The 21489-nt window shown below is 51.4% G+C and overlaps 1 protein-coding gene across 1 annotated transcript; it reads left to right on the forward strand.

The window, feature by feature from the left end:
* Window positions 1-284: 284 nt before the first annotated feature.
* Mmrn2 (multimerin 2) lies at window positions 285-20004 on the forward strand. Its single transcript, XM_059274139.1, has 7 exons — window positions 285-551; window positions 12366-12494; window positions 12571-12677; window positions 12772-12852; window positions 13540-13704; window positions 13813-15612; window positions 18529-20004. The coding sequence occupies exons 1-7, from the start codon at window positions 388-390 to the stop codon at window positions 18909-18911; spliced, it is 2829 nt and encodes a 942-aa protein (XP_059130122.1). The 5' UTR covers window positions 285-387; the 3' UTR covers window positions 18912-20004.
* Window positions 20005-21489: the final 1485 nt, after the last annotated feature.

A 21489-nucleotide genomic window follows, 5' to 3' on the forward strand; every position in this document is an offset into this window, starting at 1 on the left:
CTGGCCGACGGCGTGGGTGGCACCAGATCTCCTAAGCCTGACACTTTCTATGATCCTATCTCCAGGGGGGCCTGGAACAGAGTCCTGTAGAAATGGGGTTGATAGGGCCACCCTCAAGTGTCTCCCACACCCCCAGTGTCCTGATTCAAGTGCCCTTAGGACACAGGAATTGGCCTGAGTGGTTGGTGACCTCAGAGGGGGCCAGGCTGGAAGAGGCGGGGGCGGATGAGACTTACCGGGTGGGCCGGACCAGGCCACTTCCTCCCTTTGTTATCCCCATGTTTTCTTTGCTTTCCGAGATTTTACTTGAAGACCACATCACCAGCAAATTTGGGAGTCACTTGCAAGGTTGAGCCTCAGTGGAGCCAGCTAAGCCTGCCCCTCGCCATGATCCTGACACTGCTGCTGGGCCTTGGGGGGTACCTGAGCTGGGGACTTCCGGGAGCCGGGGCACAGGACCCTGGTACCAGCTTCTCTGATCCCCAAAGGCCCAGGGTGCCTGCAGCCTGGGAAATGGAGGCTGCAGAAACCAGCAGAGACTCCATTGGACGGTAAGGAGATCCTGGCCATCTGAGCCCCAGATATGCATCTGTGGAATGGGCTGATGTGTGGCTAACGGGTGCTAGTTTCCTGGATCTGGGTACTTCAGGGTCCAGGCTGAGGATGCCAGGGTGATCCCTGCTTGACCCTTGGCAGGAACTTTGACTGAGACTGCCATAGAGGAAGCAGCTCCCACCATCAGCTACCAGCATGGGACTCAGAGGGACTGGTGTTCTAGATGCTTCCAGCTCCTGCTCTTCGAAGGAACTCAGCCCTGAAAGCTGAACCCCAGCAAGGCTGGCCCAGCCTAAGCCCTAGGGGACGGTTGCTCCCAGGGGAGGCATTTGGATCTAAGTGTCCAAGGTACCAGGCCAGGAGTGAACAGTGAGTGAGGGCTCCAGGGTCCCCCAAGCTCATGGAGGCAGGGAATCCCAGAGCAATTCCATGAGGCCTCCTGGATGGACAGGATACAGCTGCCCCCAGAGGTGGTTTTCCAACATCCTCTGTACGCTCGGAGGTGCCTAGACTCTAGGTCTGTCCCTCAGGGTTTGGAGTCTCATGACTGAACTTGTCCAAGGTAGAACCCAGGTGCCGCTGGCCGGGCCAGCCTCTGGGGCACAGCTTTTCAAGTATTCTCTCTATTATTTTCCCAACGCTTACTCACAGTAGAGGAGCAGAAGACTCACCTCACAGTGGCCGAGTAACTTGCCCTAGGTCACAGCCAAGGAGAGCTGGACCTTTCCTTTCATACTCAGCTCTGAGTGGAACCCCTCGATCTAAAAGGCTGAGCGGCGGCTAACTCACACCCACAGCCTCCCCACTACATACGAAAGGGCCTGTGATGGGGTTCCCAGACAAATCTGCCTGGGCCAGGTTTCCATGACACGCTCGGGGGAATAGCTGGTTGGGCACTTTCTGGAAAGCAGGCTTAGCCAGGGGGAAGCCGCAGGGTGACAGGAGCAAGCCCTGCTTAGTGAGGAAGGGGTGGGTCTGGCAGTGTAGGGAGAAGGGGTGCTCCGTCCATCCCCGGTTCTACTCCGGCTCTCACGCACAGGTGACTGTTGATGGGGGCGATCCTGCCACCCACCTCTGACTTCAGGGCTTCAGGGCTGGGGACCAAGCCTCTCCTCCCCAGAGCCATCAGCAGCCAGTCCCTCCTCCCATTGTGAAGGGAAGGATGGAAGAACTTGAGGGTCAGGAAGGAGGAGCTTTGGTTCTTCCCACCTCCTGGGTGTGGAGAGGGCCTGTTTGCTCCTTAGTCCCTGAGAGCAGAGGACCCTCCATCTTTCCCTGGGCGGTGTTGCCCTAGGCTCTGGTGACTAGAGGGTTTGTGCATACTGCACTGGGCCCAGAAATGACCAGGTCACCCAAGCTAGGACTCCTGCCTACTGGAGTTTCCTTTCCACATCCCCGGAAGCTCGGACCCCACAGTCTAAGCTCAAGTTATTGAAGTATCCGGAGAGCCGGTGGGAAAGGAAGGAAACACTGCTGCTTCCCGGGCTGATTGCTTCCCGTGTTCCTGTGACAGGAGGCAGAAGTGACGCTCAGGTCCTTGGAGAGCAGGGGAAGGGGAGGGGGAGAGGACCCAGGCCCTGTGTTCCAGTGCTCCATCAGTTGGGGGTGGGGGAGGCAGCATTGGCATCAATCACCAAACCTCTGCTGCCAGACCCAGGCCTCCTCTCTGTTTGGCCCTCCAACTTCCAGAGACCTGGGACCAGGCAGGCCCTGGACTCACAGGGATAAGAGCCTTTGGAAGAACCGTGAAACAAACCAAGTCAGAACCTCCACACCCAGTGGCCCCAGACTACCAGGTCCCAGGGCAAAAGAGGGACATGGTTAGCTGCTTCCTAAGCCCCTGGGGGATCTTGCAGGGGCAGGGAATGAACAAGGAGCACCTTTGGATGTCAAAGGGAAGAGATTCTTCCTAGTTCCTCGGCTTGGTTGTGGGTATAGCATGTGGGCTCCTCAGACCCAAGTCAGCCGCTCCAGCGACTGGGTCTGTGGTAGGGGCCATACTGAACCAGGGAGAGATGGCCCTTCTTCTATGTTGTTGTGTCATCTCAGGTGGAGGGATGCCATTCAGGGCCTCGGGTCTCAAAAGGGTTGGAGCCAAGTGCTCCCTATCCTGATGCACTCAAATGCGGGGTGGGAGTATAAAGTGTCCCAGCAGCAGGCTCCCCCTAATGGAAGGAACACTGGGGACTTTTGTAGCTGGTAGTTCAAGGCCCAGAGCTGTTCAACATGTCACTAGAGCTCACACAGCAGCAGAGTGGAGCCAACACTGTGCCTTTGTATCTGTACCTGCTCCTGGATGCAGGGTTCTGGGCGTGAGTAGGGAAGAGCCTCACAGACCATGGCTGAGGCGCCTTAGGTGCCTTAGACTCAGGGAGTCGCAGGTCCAGGCTGGCCGGTGAATGGCTTCCCTGCCAAGATATACCACCAACCCACCGCTCCGTCCAGGGACAAAGCCCCGGGAGGACGACTTCCCTGGGGCGGTCACCCTAACAGCTGGATGCAGACCTCAGAGAACAAGGCTGCCAGAAAGGGCACCCTCAAGCCAGGGAGAACCTGTAGAGATGGGCTCCTTGGGGCTCCTTGACTAGCAAAGACACTGTTGTGAAGGCGGCCACAGCAGCCGAGGCACAGCCATTAGGCAGAGAGCACCAGCCCCTCCCGTCGGCAGGCTCTGTCAGCCTTCCCCACAGCCCCTCTCTGTGTCTCTAGGGATGCCGCCGCTTCTGTGCATTTCCAGGAGTGGGAGGCGGCCTGACTCAAGGTCACCAGAGTCCAGGAAGGAAAGGGGAGGAGAGATTCAGGTTTCCCAGCTCCCACTCAGGCTCAGCATCCCCTCCTGTCTGCGCCACACAGGGTTGGGGACAGATCCTACATCCACTCTTGACTGGCCCCTGTTCCTCAGCACAGCTTCGTCGGGAGATGAGGGTGTCCAGCAGGGCTCCTCATAGGAGGGTACAAGAGAGGGAGCAGGCCTGAGGCAGAGGGCAGTGAGAACAATGGGGCACTTCAGCATGTCATGCCCGGGGCACATGTGCTGAGGGCCTCCCGGGAGCTGCCAAGAGCCGGAGGAAACCAAAGCAAAGGTTAGGAATTTTCCCAGGGCCTCGAGGCTGGCTGCCTGTGCTGTGCCAAGCGGGGAGCTGCCAAGGGAGGGGAGACCCAGAGACGGCGTGGCTGCTCAGAAGAGAAAGTCATGGGCAGGAAGGGTGGGCAGCCCGGCATGGCTTTCAGTTCAGGAGGGAGAGCTGGAAAGTCCCATCCTTCCCGGCAGGCTGGACCAGGCCAGGCCCCCAGGCGCAGGCCTCCTGGGCTCTAGGAGCACGCTTCAAGGTGCGTGAGGTGGGCTTGTTTACATTTGTTCTCAGGCATTCTGGACTGGATAATTCATGATGGTTGGAGTGTGCCATCAGCCCCGTGCATCCGGGGACATTCACTGGTCCATGGTGTTCTCTCTGTCTTTGGCTGTCTGTCTGTCTCTGCCTCCCCAACAGTGGGATTACAAGTGCATTCAGCCACGCCTGACCTTTTCGTGGGTGCTGAGGATCCAGACTCAGGCTCTGTGCTGACACAGACAAGCGCTTTACCAGCGAGCTCTCTCCCTAGCTTTCATCACGATGCTTTCATACATCCGCATCATGTACTTGCCGGATTCGCACCCTCCTCCCTCCTCCCTCCTCCCTCCTCCCTCCTCCCTCCTCCTCCTCTTCTCATAGTCTCGCTTCTACTTTCAGGCCCTTTTTGCTTTTAAGTCCAGATTCTGTGTATGAGAATAAACTCGAAATATCTGTTTTCTGAGTGTGGCTTACTTCCCTTATCTGATGATCTCTAGTTCCATCAATTTTCCCGCAAATGCCATTATTTCAATCTTCTCGATGACTGGATATATATTTCACACACACATATATATATAAATATATATCCTATATAAATGTATGTACTATACTACTTAATGCTTTCTTTATCCATTCATCTGCTGACAGCCATCTGCTCTAACTCCATACCTGGACTGCTGTAAACAGAGCCTGGTAGACAGGATGTGCAGGTACCTCTGGTTGCTGGTGTAGATCCTCTCAGTATACACCCTGGAGTGTGGTAGCTGGTTCATATGGTTATTGTATACTCTGTTTTAGGCTTTAACTATTTTTGTATACATTTTATGCTAATTAAAAATAAACAACAAAACTATATTGTGCCCCATAAATACACACAAAATATTTTCTGTTATTTAAAAAGATAAAAAAATTTAGATTATAATAAAAAATGTTATGTGCATGGATGTTTTGCCTGCATGTTGGACTGTGCACTATGTGTGTGCCTAGTGCCTGAGGAGGCCAGAAGAGGGTGCTGGATCCCCTGGAACTGGAGTTACAGACAGTTGTGAGTCACCACTTAGGTGCTGGGAACTGAACCCGGGTCCTCTGGAAGAACAGTCAGTGCTCTTAACCATGGAACCATCTCTCCAGACCATTTGTTTTGTTAATTTGTTTTTGTTTGTTTAGGTTGTTTTGTTTTGTTTTTGTTTTTGTTTTTCTAGCAGGGTTTCTCTGTATATCTCTGGCTATCCTGGAACTCTCTCTGTAGAGCAGGCTGGACCAGTGCTGGGATTAAAGGCAGGCGCCTCCACTGCCCAGCTACCCTGTTTGTTTTTGAGACAGGGTTTCCATATCACCTGAGCTGGTCCATGTGGCTTCAAACTTCTGATCCTCCTACTTCCTGCCTCCCAAGCACTGGGATGATAGGCATGCATCGCCAGGACCAGCTCTTATTATTTTGAGGGATATCTACATTGTCATCCATTTTGCACGAATTTACATTCTCACCAATAGGGACACTGTCCCCCACTTACACCTCCATATCCCAGCCAGCATTCCTATGTTTTGTTTTGACACAGGGTCTCTGGTAGCCCAGGCTGGCTTCAAACTCTCTGCTGTAGCTGAGTATGACCTTGAACTACTGAACCTCCTCCAGCTTGCCTCCTGCCTCTTCCTACCAAGTGCCAGGATTACATGTAAGTACCACCATGCACCACTTTTCCTTTCTTGCCTTTTTTCCTTTTTTTGTTTTTGTTTTTGTGTTTTGGGACAGGGTTGTTAAGAATTCTAGCTGCTGGCCCAGAACTTGCTATGTAGGGGACCTTGAACTTCTGATCCTCGTGCCTCCACCCCCTGAGTACTGGAATTACAGGCTTGTACCACCATCCCCGGTTTCACGTGGTGCTGGTACTGAACTCAGAACTCCACGCATGCTAGCAAGCACTCTACCAACTTTCCTTCCTTTGTGTGTGCATGCTCGTGTTCACACGTGTGCATGCCTGTGTCCATACACGTGCACATTCACACGTGTGGAAGCCCAATGTCGACCTCAGGTGTCTTCCTCAATTGCTCTATACCTATTCAAGGATCTTTCCTTGAACCTCCTGCTCACCAATTAGACCAGATTCGGTGGGCAGCCGGCTCCAGGGATCCTCTGCCTCCCCAGAGCTGGATTCCAGGTGTGCACCGCTGTGTCTGCCTGTTTCCATGGGTGCTGGGGAACCAAACGCAGTTCACCGTGCTTATGTGGCAAAGTACTTGACCAACAGCTCCGAAGCCCCTGACTTTCTTTTTCTTTTTTGGGCCTGGCCAGGCTGCCCAGAAACTTGAAATCCTTCTTCCTCAGTTTCCCTGGTACTGGGATTACAGGCATGGACCACCAAGCCTCCCACAATTTCATTTATTTATTTGAAGTTTCATTGTTTTAGATACACACACTCCTATGCAGGGGCCAGAAACAACAGTCAGTGGGCTACCGATTTTTAATTAAAGTTTTATTGGAGCACGGCTGGACTCGTTTATTGATATATATCTCTAGAGACTGCTTTCAGGTTATGACAGACTTGAGTCGCTGTGACAATGTCCACTCAGGGCCAGCTTCAAGGGCATGCTCCTGAACAGTTGCATACAGAGCTCTGCCCTGGGGCCCTACAAGGACTCCGAGGGGCCTACACTTGGGTACATTCCAGCCTCCTTAAAATCCTAAATAATTGTTGAACAATTAGGTCCAATTTCCATCCTGCCCTTGGCCAGATGTGCAGTTAGTCCTGTGTGAAATATCTACCGTCTGTCTTTTTAGAGAGAAAGCCTGCTGACAGCCCATAGTTTGCGTCTCTATGATAAAATACTAATCAAAAGCAATTTGAGTGTTTATTTGGGTGCAATAAGAGAAGGTGCGTTTGGCCAACAGGTTACAGCCCATCTATTGCAGAATTAATATGCCTTTCCAGTGAGAAGGTGAGAGGAAAGCCAAGGTGGGAACTACACCTTGGAGGAAGCTGCTTACCTTCTGACTTGCTCAGCTACCTTTCTTACACAGCCCAGGTCCACCTGCCTAGGGATGACACCACCCATAGTGGGCTGGGCCCTCCACTCTGGCAGCAGTTAGCCACAGGCCAATCTTATCTAGGCAGTTCCTCAATTGAGGTTTCCTATTCCCAGGTCACTCTAGGTCACCTCAAGTTCATAGCTGAAGCTAAGTATGACACTCCTGGACTGAAGACAGTCAGTTCTACAAGGTTCACTGAGACCATTGAAAGCCCCAGCCCCCATCCCTCAAAGTGTTAACTTTCAATTCATTAGGCAATTCTTTTGTTATTGATCTCTGTATTTCTGAATTACATACTTAACACTGCTATTTCTTTTCTGTGACAGCTACATGACTTGAGTTTTTTTTTTCAAGACAGGGTTTCTCTGTGCTGTTTTGGTGCCTGTCCTGCATCTCTTGCTCTGTAGACCAGGCTGGCCTCGAACTCGCAGAGATCCGCCTGGCTCTGCCTCCCGAGTGCTGGGATTAAAGGCGTGAGCCACCACGGCCCGGCGTGACTTGAATCTTGAAATAAACTAAGAATCATTTTTTTCTCTGCATACTTTTAGTTTTCCCTGGATTAAAACATTTGTCCTTTCCCCCCCTTTTGCTTGGTTTTCTGTGTTTTTGTCACTGTTTAAAAAGCTCAGTTTCTCAACTGTTGGTCTACACTCAGCACTCACATCAGAGGTTCACACAAGTGTGTCCTCAACCGACTGCGTTCCCGGTGAAGACTCCCCCAGAGCTGCCTTGCAAGCTGTCCTCTGGACTACTGCATTGTCCTGAGTGTGTGTGCATGTCTGTCTGTCTGTCTGTCTGTGTGTGTGTCATGTGTGTGCCTTGTGCCTGTAGAGGCCAGAAGAAGGTGTTGGATCCCCTGGAACTGGAGTTACATACAGATGGTTGTGAGCTGCCATGTGAATGCTGGGAACTGAACCCAGGTCCTCTGGAAAAGCAGCCATCTCTTTTAAAAACTGAGCCATCTCTCCAGCCTCAAAAGACTGAAGTTATTATGTAGTTCAGGCTAGTCTGGAACTCAACATCTTCCTGCCTCAGGCTCCCGAGTGCTGGAATAAGCATTCTCCTCCACAACTGGCTGTTTTGCTCTCTCGCACTGTGTCCCAGTGGCACTCGATTCTAGGCTGTGCCTTGGAATGACCCAGAGAGTTCTAGAATGCTCTGGCTCAGACTTGGGGTCTTCTGAAACTGGTCTGGGGTTGGGCTTAGAGATTGATCATTATTACTACTTTATCGCAATGCTGGGGATTGAATCTCTGGCATGCTCAGCACATGCTCTACCATCAAGATGCACCTTCAACCCACAAGGGACTTTAGCTTTTAAGAAGCCGCAGATGGTTTTGATGTACAGGCAGGGTTTTGAACCACATTATTACTAATCCACTGCTAAGAGGTAGAAGGAGACAGCAGCTGAGAAACCTGATACATCTGATTTGTTTGTTTGTTCGTTTTTGAGGTAGAGGTTGCACACTGTTGCTCAGGTTGGCCTTGAACTCCTAGCTCTCGCAACCCTCCCAGTTTGGTATGCTAAGTAAATGACCTGGTTGTAACTTGCTGTGTTTGAAAATGTGTCTATTCTTTATTCTTCTGTTGACTGATAGATAATACGTACACAAGATTCTAGGTTGGCAATTATTTTCTGCCACTATTTTTAATAAAATTCTCAATATGTTCCTACAGGGGATGTTGTCGAGAGGTTCAAGACCATTCTCTCTCTCTCTCTCTCTCTCTCTCTCTCTCTCTCTCTCTCTCTCCTCTCCATCCACACATACAATTATAGGCAATTAAGCAACACACATACAAATTATTAGGCAATTCTTTTGTCATTGAGCTCTGTAATATATCCAACTTATTTATTTTTGAGATAGAAGTCACAGAGAGAGGTTTAAGCAGGGAAGCAGTATCACAGAGGCACTCTGGTCCCAGCGCCCAGAAAGAATTTCTCTCTTTCTCCCTCTTCCTCTGTCAGTGTATGTGTGTTGATTTCTGTTTCTATGAGGATGTAGATATAACCATCTTGCTTCCAGAGTTCTAAAATTTCACGGTGGTGAGCTTTGATGTGAGTTTATTTCTACCTTATTGCAGGTTCTTAGTGGACTTTTTGTATCTGAAAACTCAAGCCTTTTTATCTCTAGAACATACAGACACACAACACACACACACACACATAGATACACACACAGAGAGACACACCACACACAAACACATCATACACACACACACCACTCACACTACACACACACCACACACACAGACACACACACCACTCATACCACACACACTCACACCACACACACAGACACCCACAGACACACACACCACACAGACACACATAGATACACACCACTCACACTACACACACTCACACCACACACACAGACATATACACACCACTCATACCACACACACAGACACACATACCACACACACACATAGATACACAGAGAGACACACCACACACAAACACATCATACACACACACACCACACACACAGACACACACACCACTCACACTACACACACTCACACCACACACACAGACATACACACACCACTCACACCACACACACAGACATATACACACCACTCATACCACACACACAGACACACACCACACACACAGACACACACACACTTCTTCCCCTTGCTGTCCCTGTTGTCTGGATGCTGGGCCTGGGACTGATGCTCTATAATCTCTTATTTTTCATTTCCACTTGCTCTTTCTGTCTTGGTATTTGTTTACTTTTGTTGTTATTTATTTTTTTACTTATGTGTATGGGTGTTTTGTCTGCACATACATTTGTGCACCAAATGGATGCTGAGTGCCCATGGGGGTCAGAAGGCCTGGAGTTAGAGATGTTTGTGAGCCGACATGTGGGTGCTGGGAACTGAACCTGGGTTCTCTGCCAGACTAGCAGGTGTTCTTTCTTAAACCACTGAGCCATCTATAGTGTGTTTTGCCTTTTTTTTTTTTTTTTTTTTTTTTGTTTTTTTTTGTTTTCGAGACAGGGTCTCTCTATGTAGCTTTGCGCCTTTCCTGGATCTCGCTCTGTAGACCAGGCTGGCCTCAAACTCACAAATATCCACCTGCCTCTGCCTCCCGAGTGCTGGGATTAAAGGCGTGCACCACCACCACCCGGCTTGTCTTTTGTTTTTTAAGCAGCGTCTCATATAGCCCAGGCTAGCCTAATACTCATCATGGAGGTGGCCTTGAAATCCTGGCCTGCTTCCACCTCCTAACTGCTGGGATGACAGGCCTGTGTCACCAAACCTATTTTTACAGGGTGTTGGAAATCTACCCAGTGCTTCCTGTCTGCTGGGCAAGCACTCTGCCTGAGGATTGTCCCCAGCCTGGTTTTGTTTTTATGGCCAATGCAGTCTTTTCATTTTCAAGTGTTCTCTTTGTTCTCTGAATACCCTGCCGACCCCTCACACTTCCCGCCTCTCACGTGGTCCCTGTTTGGTTTCGTCCATGCAGCAACTTCTCTTACCGACGTGGTGGAAGGACCAGCGTAAATTTGGGGGCGGCATTCTTTCTTTACAAACAGTTGCAGTTCTCTCCCAATGGAACCCCTCTCCCATTTTTGACCTCCTGCTGATCTTTTTCGTTCCTTCGGTACTGAGGATTTAATTAGGGCCTCCTACATGCCAGGCATGTGCTCCAACACCAAGCTGCACCTTGGTTCAGCGTCCTTGTTTGGTAACAGAGTTTTCTCAGGGTTCATCCTCAGCTGTCCTGTTGCGCCTTTCCGAGCTGTTTTGGTGCAGGGGTCTCTGGTGGGCAGTTCACCGGGAGGCTCCCCTGATGTCACCATCTTCAGGTCTCCTTTGCTGGGACTAGGTAGTTTTCCTGCCAAGCTTTTCTAGCCTACTGCCCGGGAGGTGAAGCTGCCTGTCAGGCTTCTAGGAGTCTGGTGGGAGAGCAGGCCATGTGCTGTGGTGGGGTGTGGGGTGTGTATGTGTTTCAGGATCACAATGGATGTGGTCACACACTGACCATTAAGTCCTCCCCCTACCCCCAGTATCTGTAATGGTGCCTAATGGCCCCAGGGCAAAGAGCTGCTTCAGAAAGTGAAATTCCAATACCAACAAGCCACCAACCAGCAAAGCCCCTGAACATTGCTCTCTGATGACTATCAGGCCTGGCCACTTCCTCCATGTCCCCATCACCTGGTCCGAGATGCCCATGTTTCTCCTCTAGACCATAAAACCGCTACCAGAGACCATCCGTATCTTACTGACTCCCATCCTTTCTGGATCCTGGAACCAGAGTGCCTCTGTGATATTACTTCCCTGCTTGAATCTCTGCTTACCATGGCCTCAAGAAATGACCCAGTTCTGCCTCTGGTACCATGCCTCTAAGGTTTCTAGTTCCCTGGCCCCCATCTGCAGTCCTCCGACATCCACAGCCCTGTCCAAACTCCCAGCTCCTTGTCTGACTCACCCTTTAGACACAGCCCTGTAATCGGACCTTTTACAGGTCCTGACCACATCCCTTCTTCTGAGATTGCCCGTTCCCCTTGGGACCCGCAAGGGAAAGTCTGCATGTCCAGTGTCATCAGTGCTGAATTGTATGGGGCAGCAGAGGCCATCGCCACTGGCATCTCTGAAGAGCTTTGTTCTGTAGCTAACTATGAGGGAAAGATGCTTTGACCCTTGCATTGAACCCAGGGACCAGCCCCCAGGTCAGTGGGAGTGCTCCCCATCCCCAGGACTTCACAAGTGCATACAGGCAAGGAGTAAAAATGGAGAGAATGCCTCCCAAGTGTTGAGTATACTGAATGTGTCCCCAGCTGCTCTGCAGGATCACCAAGTGGAGGCCTTTCCCAGAGAGGAGGCTGTTCCACCCAGCCACCTTCCTTCCCCAGTTACTGCTAGAAAGTCAACTGCCCGGTAGGCAGGGCCAGGGAGTAGTAGGCACAGGCGCATTCTGGTGAGAAAAGATGGGGAGTAGAATCGGGCAGCTGCCAGGACAGGGCACAAGGTACTTCCAGAGCACTTGATACTCCGCCCACTTAGAAAGGGGCATCACCACCTCCAACCATGGATGGGGAAATAAGAACTCCTTAAGTGTGTCTCTCAAGGTCATACAGCCAGAAACTGCAGATTCAGACCTAAGGCTCTCCAAGCCCCACCCATAGCACGACATTCCCTGGGATCAAGGGAATAGTGAGAGCCGGGCAGCTTGCAGGTAGCTGTGTTATAATGTGGGACTCCTTGGCCTCCCTCCACGGGCCCTGGGGAGGCTTTGGGGAGACAGTGGGTCAGGGGCTCTTCTGAGTGGTTTTTAGAGCCTAGGGATTGAGACAAGAGCTCCCTTCCCTGGCATTTAATGGTTTCCAGAACCCCAGAGCTGGGCTGGGCAGGAGGCAGGGTGGGGCATCCCCAGACATTGGTGGGGCATCGGAAGTCAGGCAAGGCTCAGCAACCCTTCCCTGTGGCTTCTTTTCCAGGAATTGGTGCCCTTACCAGATCTCTAGACTGGTCACCTACATAGCTGCTTGCAAAACAGAGAAATTACTGGTCCATTCACAGCAGCCATGTCCACAGGGGGCTCCTGACTGCCAGAGAGTCAAAGTCATGTGAGTAGGATGGACAGGCCATTTTCCAGGCCCAGTGGGCCCACTAGAGGTGCTGATCCCCTGCCTTCTTTCTCAGGTACCCAGTGGTCCAGAAGCCAGTGTACCAGGTCCAACAGAAGGTGCTGATCTCTCAGGCCTGGAGGTGCTGTCCAGGCTTCCATGGTCCAGACTGCCAGGACTATGGTAGGGCTCCCCAAAGTCCCCCCTAAACCCTGACCCCAGAAATCATACTATTCTTCTGACTTCTGGGCTCAGCACACCATGCTTCCCTCTGCAGATCCCACAGCAAACCCCGAGCCCACGGAGCCAAGTGGCGAACTCCCAGAGACTTGGGACCAGCTGGATGGCTTTGAACTTGGTGTGTTGCTTTCCTAGAAGGACAGAGCTCATGTGTTTACTTCTTCCCCCTCTGACGGGCAGCACCATCTCAGGAAAACTTTGTCCTTGGAATCAGCATGGGTGTCCTTGTGGTCCTGCACTGTTCTCCAGGGAAGTTCCCATGGCCCTCGGTCTGCTGCCTGGGGCTGATACCCATTCCTTTTTCTGACCCCATTTTTCTTGGAAAGCTGGCTTTGCCAGGTACCTTTCTTGCTCCTTGACCTACACAAGCTCCCAGACTTGGAGGAAGCTTTTCCACACTCTTGCACACTGTCCCCCCACTTGTGCCCCCCAACACCAGGACGTGGAAGTGATGTTGCCCCTAGTCTCAGCCTTAACACAAAAGAGTTACCATTTATGAATTGATTTCAAGGGTGGGATAGGGGATGGATTTCACTACGTAGTCAACTATCTATTGGTTGGAGCTGCTGGGAATGGAATTGTGGCTAAGAAGAGAAATGTGCTGATTGATTAGTTATGTCTGCTGTGGCTGTGGGAGGAAAGGTGGTAGAGAGCTGCATTTGCCCTTCTGAGGCTAATGGCTTCTAAGCTCCAGCTCAAGAGGGGCCAACGTATTCCCTCGCTCTGAGTCCCAAGTCTTTTCTTGACTGCATTATCTATCTGCCCATGCCTGGTGAGTTTGCCTTTAACACTGGTATGTTTTTAGGCCACCCTGGCACAGAGTTCAATGAGATTAAGGTGCCACAGGAACACCTGCTTCAAAATCTCCAGAATGATGCCCAGCTGGTAGAAGATGACCTCCCAGGCACTTGGGAGGCCCCAGCCAGCAACCTTACAGCTGAGAGGATGGAAGCCAATCAAACAGAATTCGGTGAGTGGCAGCCCCCAAGAAGGCACAGACTTCAGAGACCCTCCTCCCCCAGCCCGGGGAGGGGTGTCTGCTGCAGCAGACTTGTGTGAAACATGGTATCTGCTGCAGGGTTTTCTGGCAGGATATCAGAGCACCCGCTGCAGCCCCATATCGATGCGTTCCTCAAGGCACACTTCAATCCCATCTGGAAGAGCTTCGGTGAGAGCTTGCACAGCCTCTTCCAGGCTATCAGAAACCTGTCTCTTGATGTGGAGGCCAATCACCAGGCCGTCAAGATGCTCCAGGAGGGTGCCGTGACCAGGGCTGACCTCCAAGAGCTTGGTGCCAAGTTTGATGCCAAGGTCCAGGAGAATAACCAGAGAGTGGGCCGGCTGCAGCAGGACGTGGAGGACCAGCTGCATGCCCAGCGCCGTGCCCTGCACCACGCCCTCTCTGAGGTCCAAGCTGAGATGAGCACCAAGTTAAAGCAGCTTGTCAAGGCTCAGGAAGTTCCAGGGGCAGAGGGCAGCCTGGTGGTGGCATCTGCAGCGGCAGCAGCAGCAAGGCCCGAGCCCGAGAGCCTGCAGGCCAGGCTGGGCCAGCTGCAGAGAAACATCTCTGCTCTGTACACAGTCATCGACCAGAAGGAGGAGGAGTTGCAGAGCACCATCAAGAGCATGGACAGTGTCTTGAACCGGCACGTGGATGAAATCAAGGAGCTGTATTCTGAATCAGATGAGACCTTCGATCAGATCAGCAAGGTAGAGCGGCAGGTGGAGGAGCTGCTGGTGAACCACACGGGCCTTCGAGAGCTGCGGGTGATCTTGATGGAGAAGTCCCTGATCATGGAGGAGAACAAAGAGGAGATAGAGCGGCAGCTGTTGGAACTCAACTTCACTCTGCAGCATCTGCAGGCGGGTCACGCAGACCTCATCAAGTATGTCAAGGACTGCAACTGCCAGAGGCTCTACTCTGACATGGACGTCATCCGGGAGGGCCAAAGGGACGCCATGCGCACCCTGGAAGAGACCCAGGTGAGCCTGGATGAGCAGCACCAGCTGGACGGTTCTTCTTTGCAGGCGTTGCAAAGCACTGTGGATGCCATGTCCTCAGTGATGGACAAGCATAAAGTAGAGCGTGAGCAGGCACGGGCCGAGAGGGCCCGGATGCGGAGCCAGCTGCGGGCGCTGGACCACGCGGTGGAAGCGCTGAAGACCGTGGCGAACCAGACCGGCAGAGAGATGCGCCAGCTGCATGGCTCCTTCGCAGCCCTTTTGGAGGATGCGCTGCGGCATCAGGCGGTGCTGGCTGCCCTCTTCGGGGAAGAGATGATGGAGGAGATGTCAGAGGAGGCGCCTCGCCCTCTGCCCCTGAATTATGACCAGATCCGCCTCGCTCTGCAGGACGCCGCCAGCGGGCTGCAGGAACAGGCGTTTGGCTGGGATGCCTTGGCCACTCGGGTGGAGGCCTTGGAGCAGGCCTTGGAGCAGCACCCACAGTTGGCAGAGCGACTGGAACCCAGTCACGACTCTGGAAGGGAGGAGGAAGCCACGGCTTTGACGAACCTGGAGCAGGAGATTCAGCGCCTCAGCTCTGATGTCAAGCAGGTTGGGCAGTGCTGTGATGCCTCCTGGGCTGCCTCCCTCAATGGCTCCCTTGAAGACCTACACAGCATGCTTTCTGACACCCGGCACAGCTTGAGACAGCACCAGCAGCTCTTCCGCAGCCTTTTCCAGAACTTCCAAGAGCTGGTGGCAAGCAACATCAGCCTAGACCTAGGTAAGCTGCACACCATGTTGAGTAAGAAAGATAAGAAGCAGCAGATAGGAGCATCCCGGAAGAGGGAGAAGAAGCAAGTGGTGATGTCTGCAGGTGCACGTGCCAAAGGGATGGAGAAAGGTGTCCTCGACTCAGAGCTCTGGGAAGCAGGTGAGTGCCTGGGCCCTGGAGACTGGCTGTGTGAGTCCAGGGCAGGACTACCTGCCTACCCAGCTGCCCCCTTCTCCCCGGGGGAGGTGGGGACATGGGGTGCATGAGAGCAGGATGATCATTGGTCACCACTCAGGAGGCTACCTTCCCCTTCTCTTCAGGGCTATGGGCCTCTTTGTTTGTTTGAGACAGGGTTTCTCTGTGTAGCCCTGACTGTCCTGGGACTTGCTCTGTAGACCAGGCTGGCCCCAAACTCACAGAGATCTGTCTGCCTCTGCCTCCTAAGTGTTGGAATTCAAGGAGTGTGCCTCCACACCTATGGGCTATGAGCGTCTTAAGCTACCTGGAGTATAGGGAGGCATAAGTCTCAACAGTCAATTGTAGTTCCAGAGCCCAGGAGTTGGCAGAAGCCCTAGCTGCAGAACAGAGTAGAATGTCTCAACTCTTCACCCTCACCCCAGTCCCTGTCTTTCATAAGCTCACCCCTGCACTCTAGGGAGGGTAGATTGGAGCAGGGATCATCTACAATGGCAGCACCCCCACAAAAGGTGAACACAGGGAAAGGCCTTATGCTCAGAAGGAAGGGGCTTCCTTAGTAAATACAGTGGGCAGTGTAAATACCCTGCGGTACCTCTCCTGGGCTTTATCATTATGACTCAGCCTTAGCTGCTCAAGCATGCATTCATTATCATCACATCTTACCTGAAACTGAGGTTCAAGCCCAGCAATGACCTCAGCCAAGCAGTGAGCAGCCCGGAGAGGCTGGTGCTGAGGTGCAGCAAATCCACAGCAGGCCCCTAAGGGGCCACCTACACCCGAGTTGTCACAACACCTGATAGCTTCTTTTCCCCAGCACGGGCGTAGTGTGCAGGAACTGGGGCCCTTCTACATGCCCCCTCCCCTTTCCAGAGAGCTGCATCCACGTACGCTAACTCCTCCATCTCTTTTTCTCTTGTGAGTGGAACAAGCCCCAACATGTTGATGACTTTCACTGTTTGCCTGATAAGGTTAGGTGTCTGGTTACTCCTGCAGTATGTTTTTGTTGTTGTTGTTTTTGTTTTTTTAATTTCAGAAAATATTTTTTCCCTTTAAAAACTCTTTTCTTTCGAGAAGGCCATCGATCTTCGACTTGTACCCTGCAGGGAAGTGCACCCTCAGTTTGCATAGCCCTTCTGTCTTCTGAAGTCCCACTGGGGTGGACTCCCAGCTGTAGGCAGGTTGAAAGAAGAACCAATGGCCCCCAGCAGGCACCGTAGGGCAGCCTTTCGCCAAGGCAGGAGCCCCACCTGCTGGATGCTTTGGGGATTGCAGCACCAGCCCTCAGTCCCTGTGGCACAGACAGGAAAGCTATTCATGAACAATTCTTATAAAATCTTCCAGAGAAAAGCAAAGTTTTGTCATTCCTGAGGCTATTTCTGGATTTGGAGGCAAAAAGATGCATTGTAGTCTGAGACTTAAGTCACTAACTGCTTTGCAGACTTCTTTGAAGTCTTGGTTCCATTTTCTGAGAAGTGAGGGAACTTACACACACACACACACACACACACACACACACAAACACACACACAGAGATACAGAAAGACAGAGAGACAGACAGAGACAGAGAGACAGAGACAGAGATGAAGAGACTCCCAAGAGGATCTTGCTAAGGTTCGCCTCACTTTCTGGACTCCATAAGGTACATTCTTGCCCCATCTGCAGGCCGTCAGTTAGTTTTCTGAGCTTCCTGAATGGGTGGTGTAGCTGACACCCTTCCTCTCGTTCAGGTGGGGGTGTTGCTCTGCCTCCAGTTTCAGCAGGATTGTGCTTCTACAAGTGAGGAAGCCAGGAAAGCACCCCAAATCGAGAGGGTCCAAGGTCTGCTCTCTGCTTGTGGTCTGGATCATCAAACTGTCCCTTTATACCCTCCAGTTTCCCCTTCTGCCATGCTAGGGCTCTGTGCAACATTTTGGAAATCATTAAAATGACTAACCAGGGCTGAAGAGATGGCTCAGTGGTTAAGAGCACGGGCTGTACATCCTGAGGGCCTGGGCCCAATTCCCAGCACCCACATGGCAGCTCACAACTGTCTATAACCTCAGTTCCAGGGGATCTCGTGACCTTTTCTGGCCTTTGTAGGTAGCACCCATGCACATGGTACACAGACATACATGCAGGCAAAATACCCATTCATATAAAATAATAATTACAAACAATTTAGATGACTAGCCAGAGGGGGTCCCCCTTACTCAGGAAAGGTCTTACCGTGTAGCTCAGATTGGCTTCAAAATGAAGATTTTACTGCCTCTGTCTCCCATGTTAGAATTACAGATGTGGACTACCATGCCTGGCTTGAAGGGGTTTCTCCTTTCTTTTTCTTCATGCTCTTGTGCCCATATCTGGTAAGAACTACCATTCCTGCTCTCAATTATCTCCCATGGTTATTTTGAGAATAGGTAATATTCTCTCCCCCACCCCTCAGATGTCTCAAGATTCCCAGCAAGTATGTGCCGGGGTATGACTTAGTAGAACACTTGTCCACCATGTGTGAGGCTGTGTTCCACCCCCAGCACTGATCTGGAAGGAAGGAAGGATCCTTGGCAGGTAGCAGGCACGTGGGAGTTGGATACCCGGATTTCTAGCACAGCCCACCAAGCCATGAGCCTTGGGAAGCCGAAGACACTTGTTTCTCTAGAGAGTTGAAAGGATGGGATCAAAGAGAGTGCTTTGTTGAAGATCAAAGGAGAAAGTGCGTTCATCAGCCAGACAGCACATCTGTACTTCCCCTTCTCTCCCTTTCTCTGAAACCACACTGTCTGAGACAAACACTTTTGGGAATGTACGAGGTCTCTAGAAAGAATGTCCTGCTCCTAGTGCAATAAGGCAAAGGAGGCGGAGTTTGGGAGACAATGGATAACTCCCTGTTTCCCCTCGCAGGCTCGCCCGTGGCCTTCTACGGCAGCTCTTCAGAAGTGGTAACGGCTGTGCAGATGGTGAAGTTCAACACCACGTCCATCAACATGGGCAGCGGTTACTTCCCCGAACACGGCTACTTCCGAGCCCCGAGACGTGGCGTCTACTGGTTTGGAGTGAGCATTCCATTCGGCCCAGGCCCAGGCGTGGGGCAGTTGGTGTTCGAAGGTCACCGCCGGGTTCCAGTCTACAGTGCAGAACAGAGGGGTGGGAGCACAGCCACTGCTTTTGCTATGGCAGAGCTGCAGAAGGGTGAGAGGGTGTGGTTTGAGTTAATCCAAGGGTCAGTAACAAAGGGGAGCCAACCACACGCTGCGTTTGGGGGCTTCCTGTTGTTTAAGACCTGAACCCCAGGCTCAGCTTGCATCAGACATGACACACTTGCCTGCTGTCCGTAGCCTGAGGCTCTGGCCTCAATAGCTGGAGAACATCTAGCGGCCTAGCTCTTCCCTGGACACCTTCTGCAAAGATCCTGCCGTGGGCTGCATGCACCTTCTTTTGGACACACAGGTTGGAGGAGGTCCGGTGTGCTGCTCCCTGGACTGTGCCCGTGCCTGGAGTGGAAGCAGGGCTTCTCTTGCCTTCCCCCAATGGCATGGCTTGTCTTGGCTCTAAGCCACTCTCTCAATTCCACAACTTTGTTGTTTTATTTTGGCATTTTGCTCCTTCTGTGGTTGGAAACTCCTGTACAACATTTAAAACTCTATTTCCTCTTTCCTATGTCAGGAAATCATTGTTTCCCAGAAGAAATGTTCACAGTGATGGTGACAGACCAGGCGTAGCTCACTGAGAGCATTTGGCATGCACAAGGGCCTGGATTCTCTTTCCAGTACCTCAAAAAAAAAATCTCCATTTTTTTTTCCCTTCTGAAATTGGAAACAAGTCTCCAATTACTACAGGAAAACTAGTTGAAACAGCCTTTCTAGTCTCATAAAAGGGAGCTAATGCCTGGTTGAATCAACCATGGGAAATGAAATTAGTATCTCGGCTGGGGATGCAGCTTAACTAAAAAGCTCAAGCCCTGGATTCAGTCCCCAGCACTCCATAAAACAGGCATGGTGGTACACAGCTTCGATCTCAGCACACGGAGAAGGCAGGAGGATCAGAAGTTCAGGGCCATCCTCAGTTTTATAACAGTTCAAGGCTAGCCTGGGATATGAGACCTTGTCACATAACAACAAAAGGGGTTAATGTTATTTTTTTTTAAACTTTCAGTCACCCTGTCATTATCTGCATATTTAATTTTAATTTCAAGCCTTTTTCTCCTTGCTTCACTCAGTGTAGAGGTCAAGAGACGTCAACCAGGGACATCACAGGGTCTGCCCTTTGCCCCTTTTATTCCTCCACTGACTGTCCACACCCTCCCCAGCGTCTCTAAGGAAGCAGGGAAACTAAACCCCCGATAACCATCAACTTTGGAATAAAGTGATACCCTCCGAAGCTCTGCCTTGCTTACTGCTGGAAGGGGAAACATTTGGTGAGGCACTTGGGGGAAATGGGACAAAATGAAATTAGGGCCACAGTGACTCATCCTTCTAGGCACATTTGACTTGATTAATACTGCGTTAATTCTGCACAGGCTCCCTAGAGGCCTCCTCACTAGGCAGTGGCACCGTCCCTGGACAGGACAGCACAGAACGGCACTTCTTTCTGCAGCATCTGCATGTGGCTTACAAGTCTCAGACCCTATGCTAGGCTCACGAAAGCCGCCACACAGCCATCAGAAAACAAAGCTGGCTTCTGGTAGAGCTCAGTACTGGCTGGAAGACCCTCTTCTCCCTACTAAATGGGATTTGACTTGCTAATCAGTTGCCAGCACTTCTCATTGCTTGCTGGGGTCCTCAATTCAAAAAATTGACCCTCGAAATGTACTGACTACTAAGCTTTGTGCACTCAGTGTGCACAAAGGTATCAGTGTTAGATGAACAGTAAGTCAGGCCACTCTGTCACTGATGGGTTGACCATGGGCTAAGTCACAATTCTTCTAAACGTTATTCCATCTGTATCGAGATGTTTACGCTAACGGCTCTCATCCAGAGCTCTCAAACTCTGTGACCTTGACCACATCCCTGAATCTGCCCACCTCAGTGCAGCTCTCAGCTGTCAAGACTACTTCTGAACTAAGACCAAAGTCTGGAGCGTCGTGTGTGTGGTAGGTCACAGCTAGCTACCACAGCCACGGCTGTCTTATACCCCATGTTGCTATCACTGGCCAGTCTCTTCTGAGGACTAAGTTGGGATGTTAGGGCAATGCAATCTCTGAAGTAAAGATTTCCATTCAGAATTTCTGGCATATAATACACAGTGTGAATCAGTTGCCCCAAGAAAGGGTACATGTTGCCAACCCTCACAGGAAGGTAATAAATCAAGAGCACTAGTTGCTCAGGTCTTCCACCACTGTATGAGGCAGTTTCTAGAGTGAGGAGGAATATGGTTCTTTTTAGCGAGGGTGCAATAAAACACACCTGCTTACATCTGACAAAGCCTTAACATCAAGTTCAAGCCACATTTTCTGTTTAGACAGTTCTATGATTAAGACCCCAAAATCAGTAAAAAATTTTATGTTTGTGTGAACACAAATACACTCGTGTAGGTGAGTGTGATGTATGTGTCCATTTGGGTATGCACACGTGTGTGTGTGCGTGTGTACGCGCGCGCGCGCGCGCTTATAGAGGCCAGAGGTTGACACTGGCTATCTTCCTCAGTCACTCAGCACTTTGTTTTTGAGGCAGGTCTCTCACTGAACCTGGAGCTCATTAATTTGGCTAGGCTGCCTGGCCAACGGGCTCCAGCCTGTGTGCTCACCCCCAGTGCTGGGATTTCAGATACACATTGCACCCAGCCTTTTACACAGGTACCTGGGGGAGCCAAATTTAGGTCCTTATGCCTGAATGGCAGACACTTCATCAGCGGAGCCATCTGGAG

Source organism: Peromyscus eremicus, chromosome 9 (genome assembly GCF_949786415.1).
Source record: "Peromyscus eremicus chromosome 9, PerEre_H2_v1, whole genome shotgun sequence".
NCBI classification, from domain to species: domain Eukaryota; kingdom Metazoa; phylum Chordata; class Mammalia; order Rodentia; family Cricetidae; genus Peromyscus; species Peromyscus eremicus.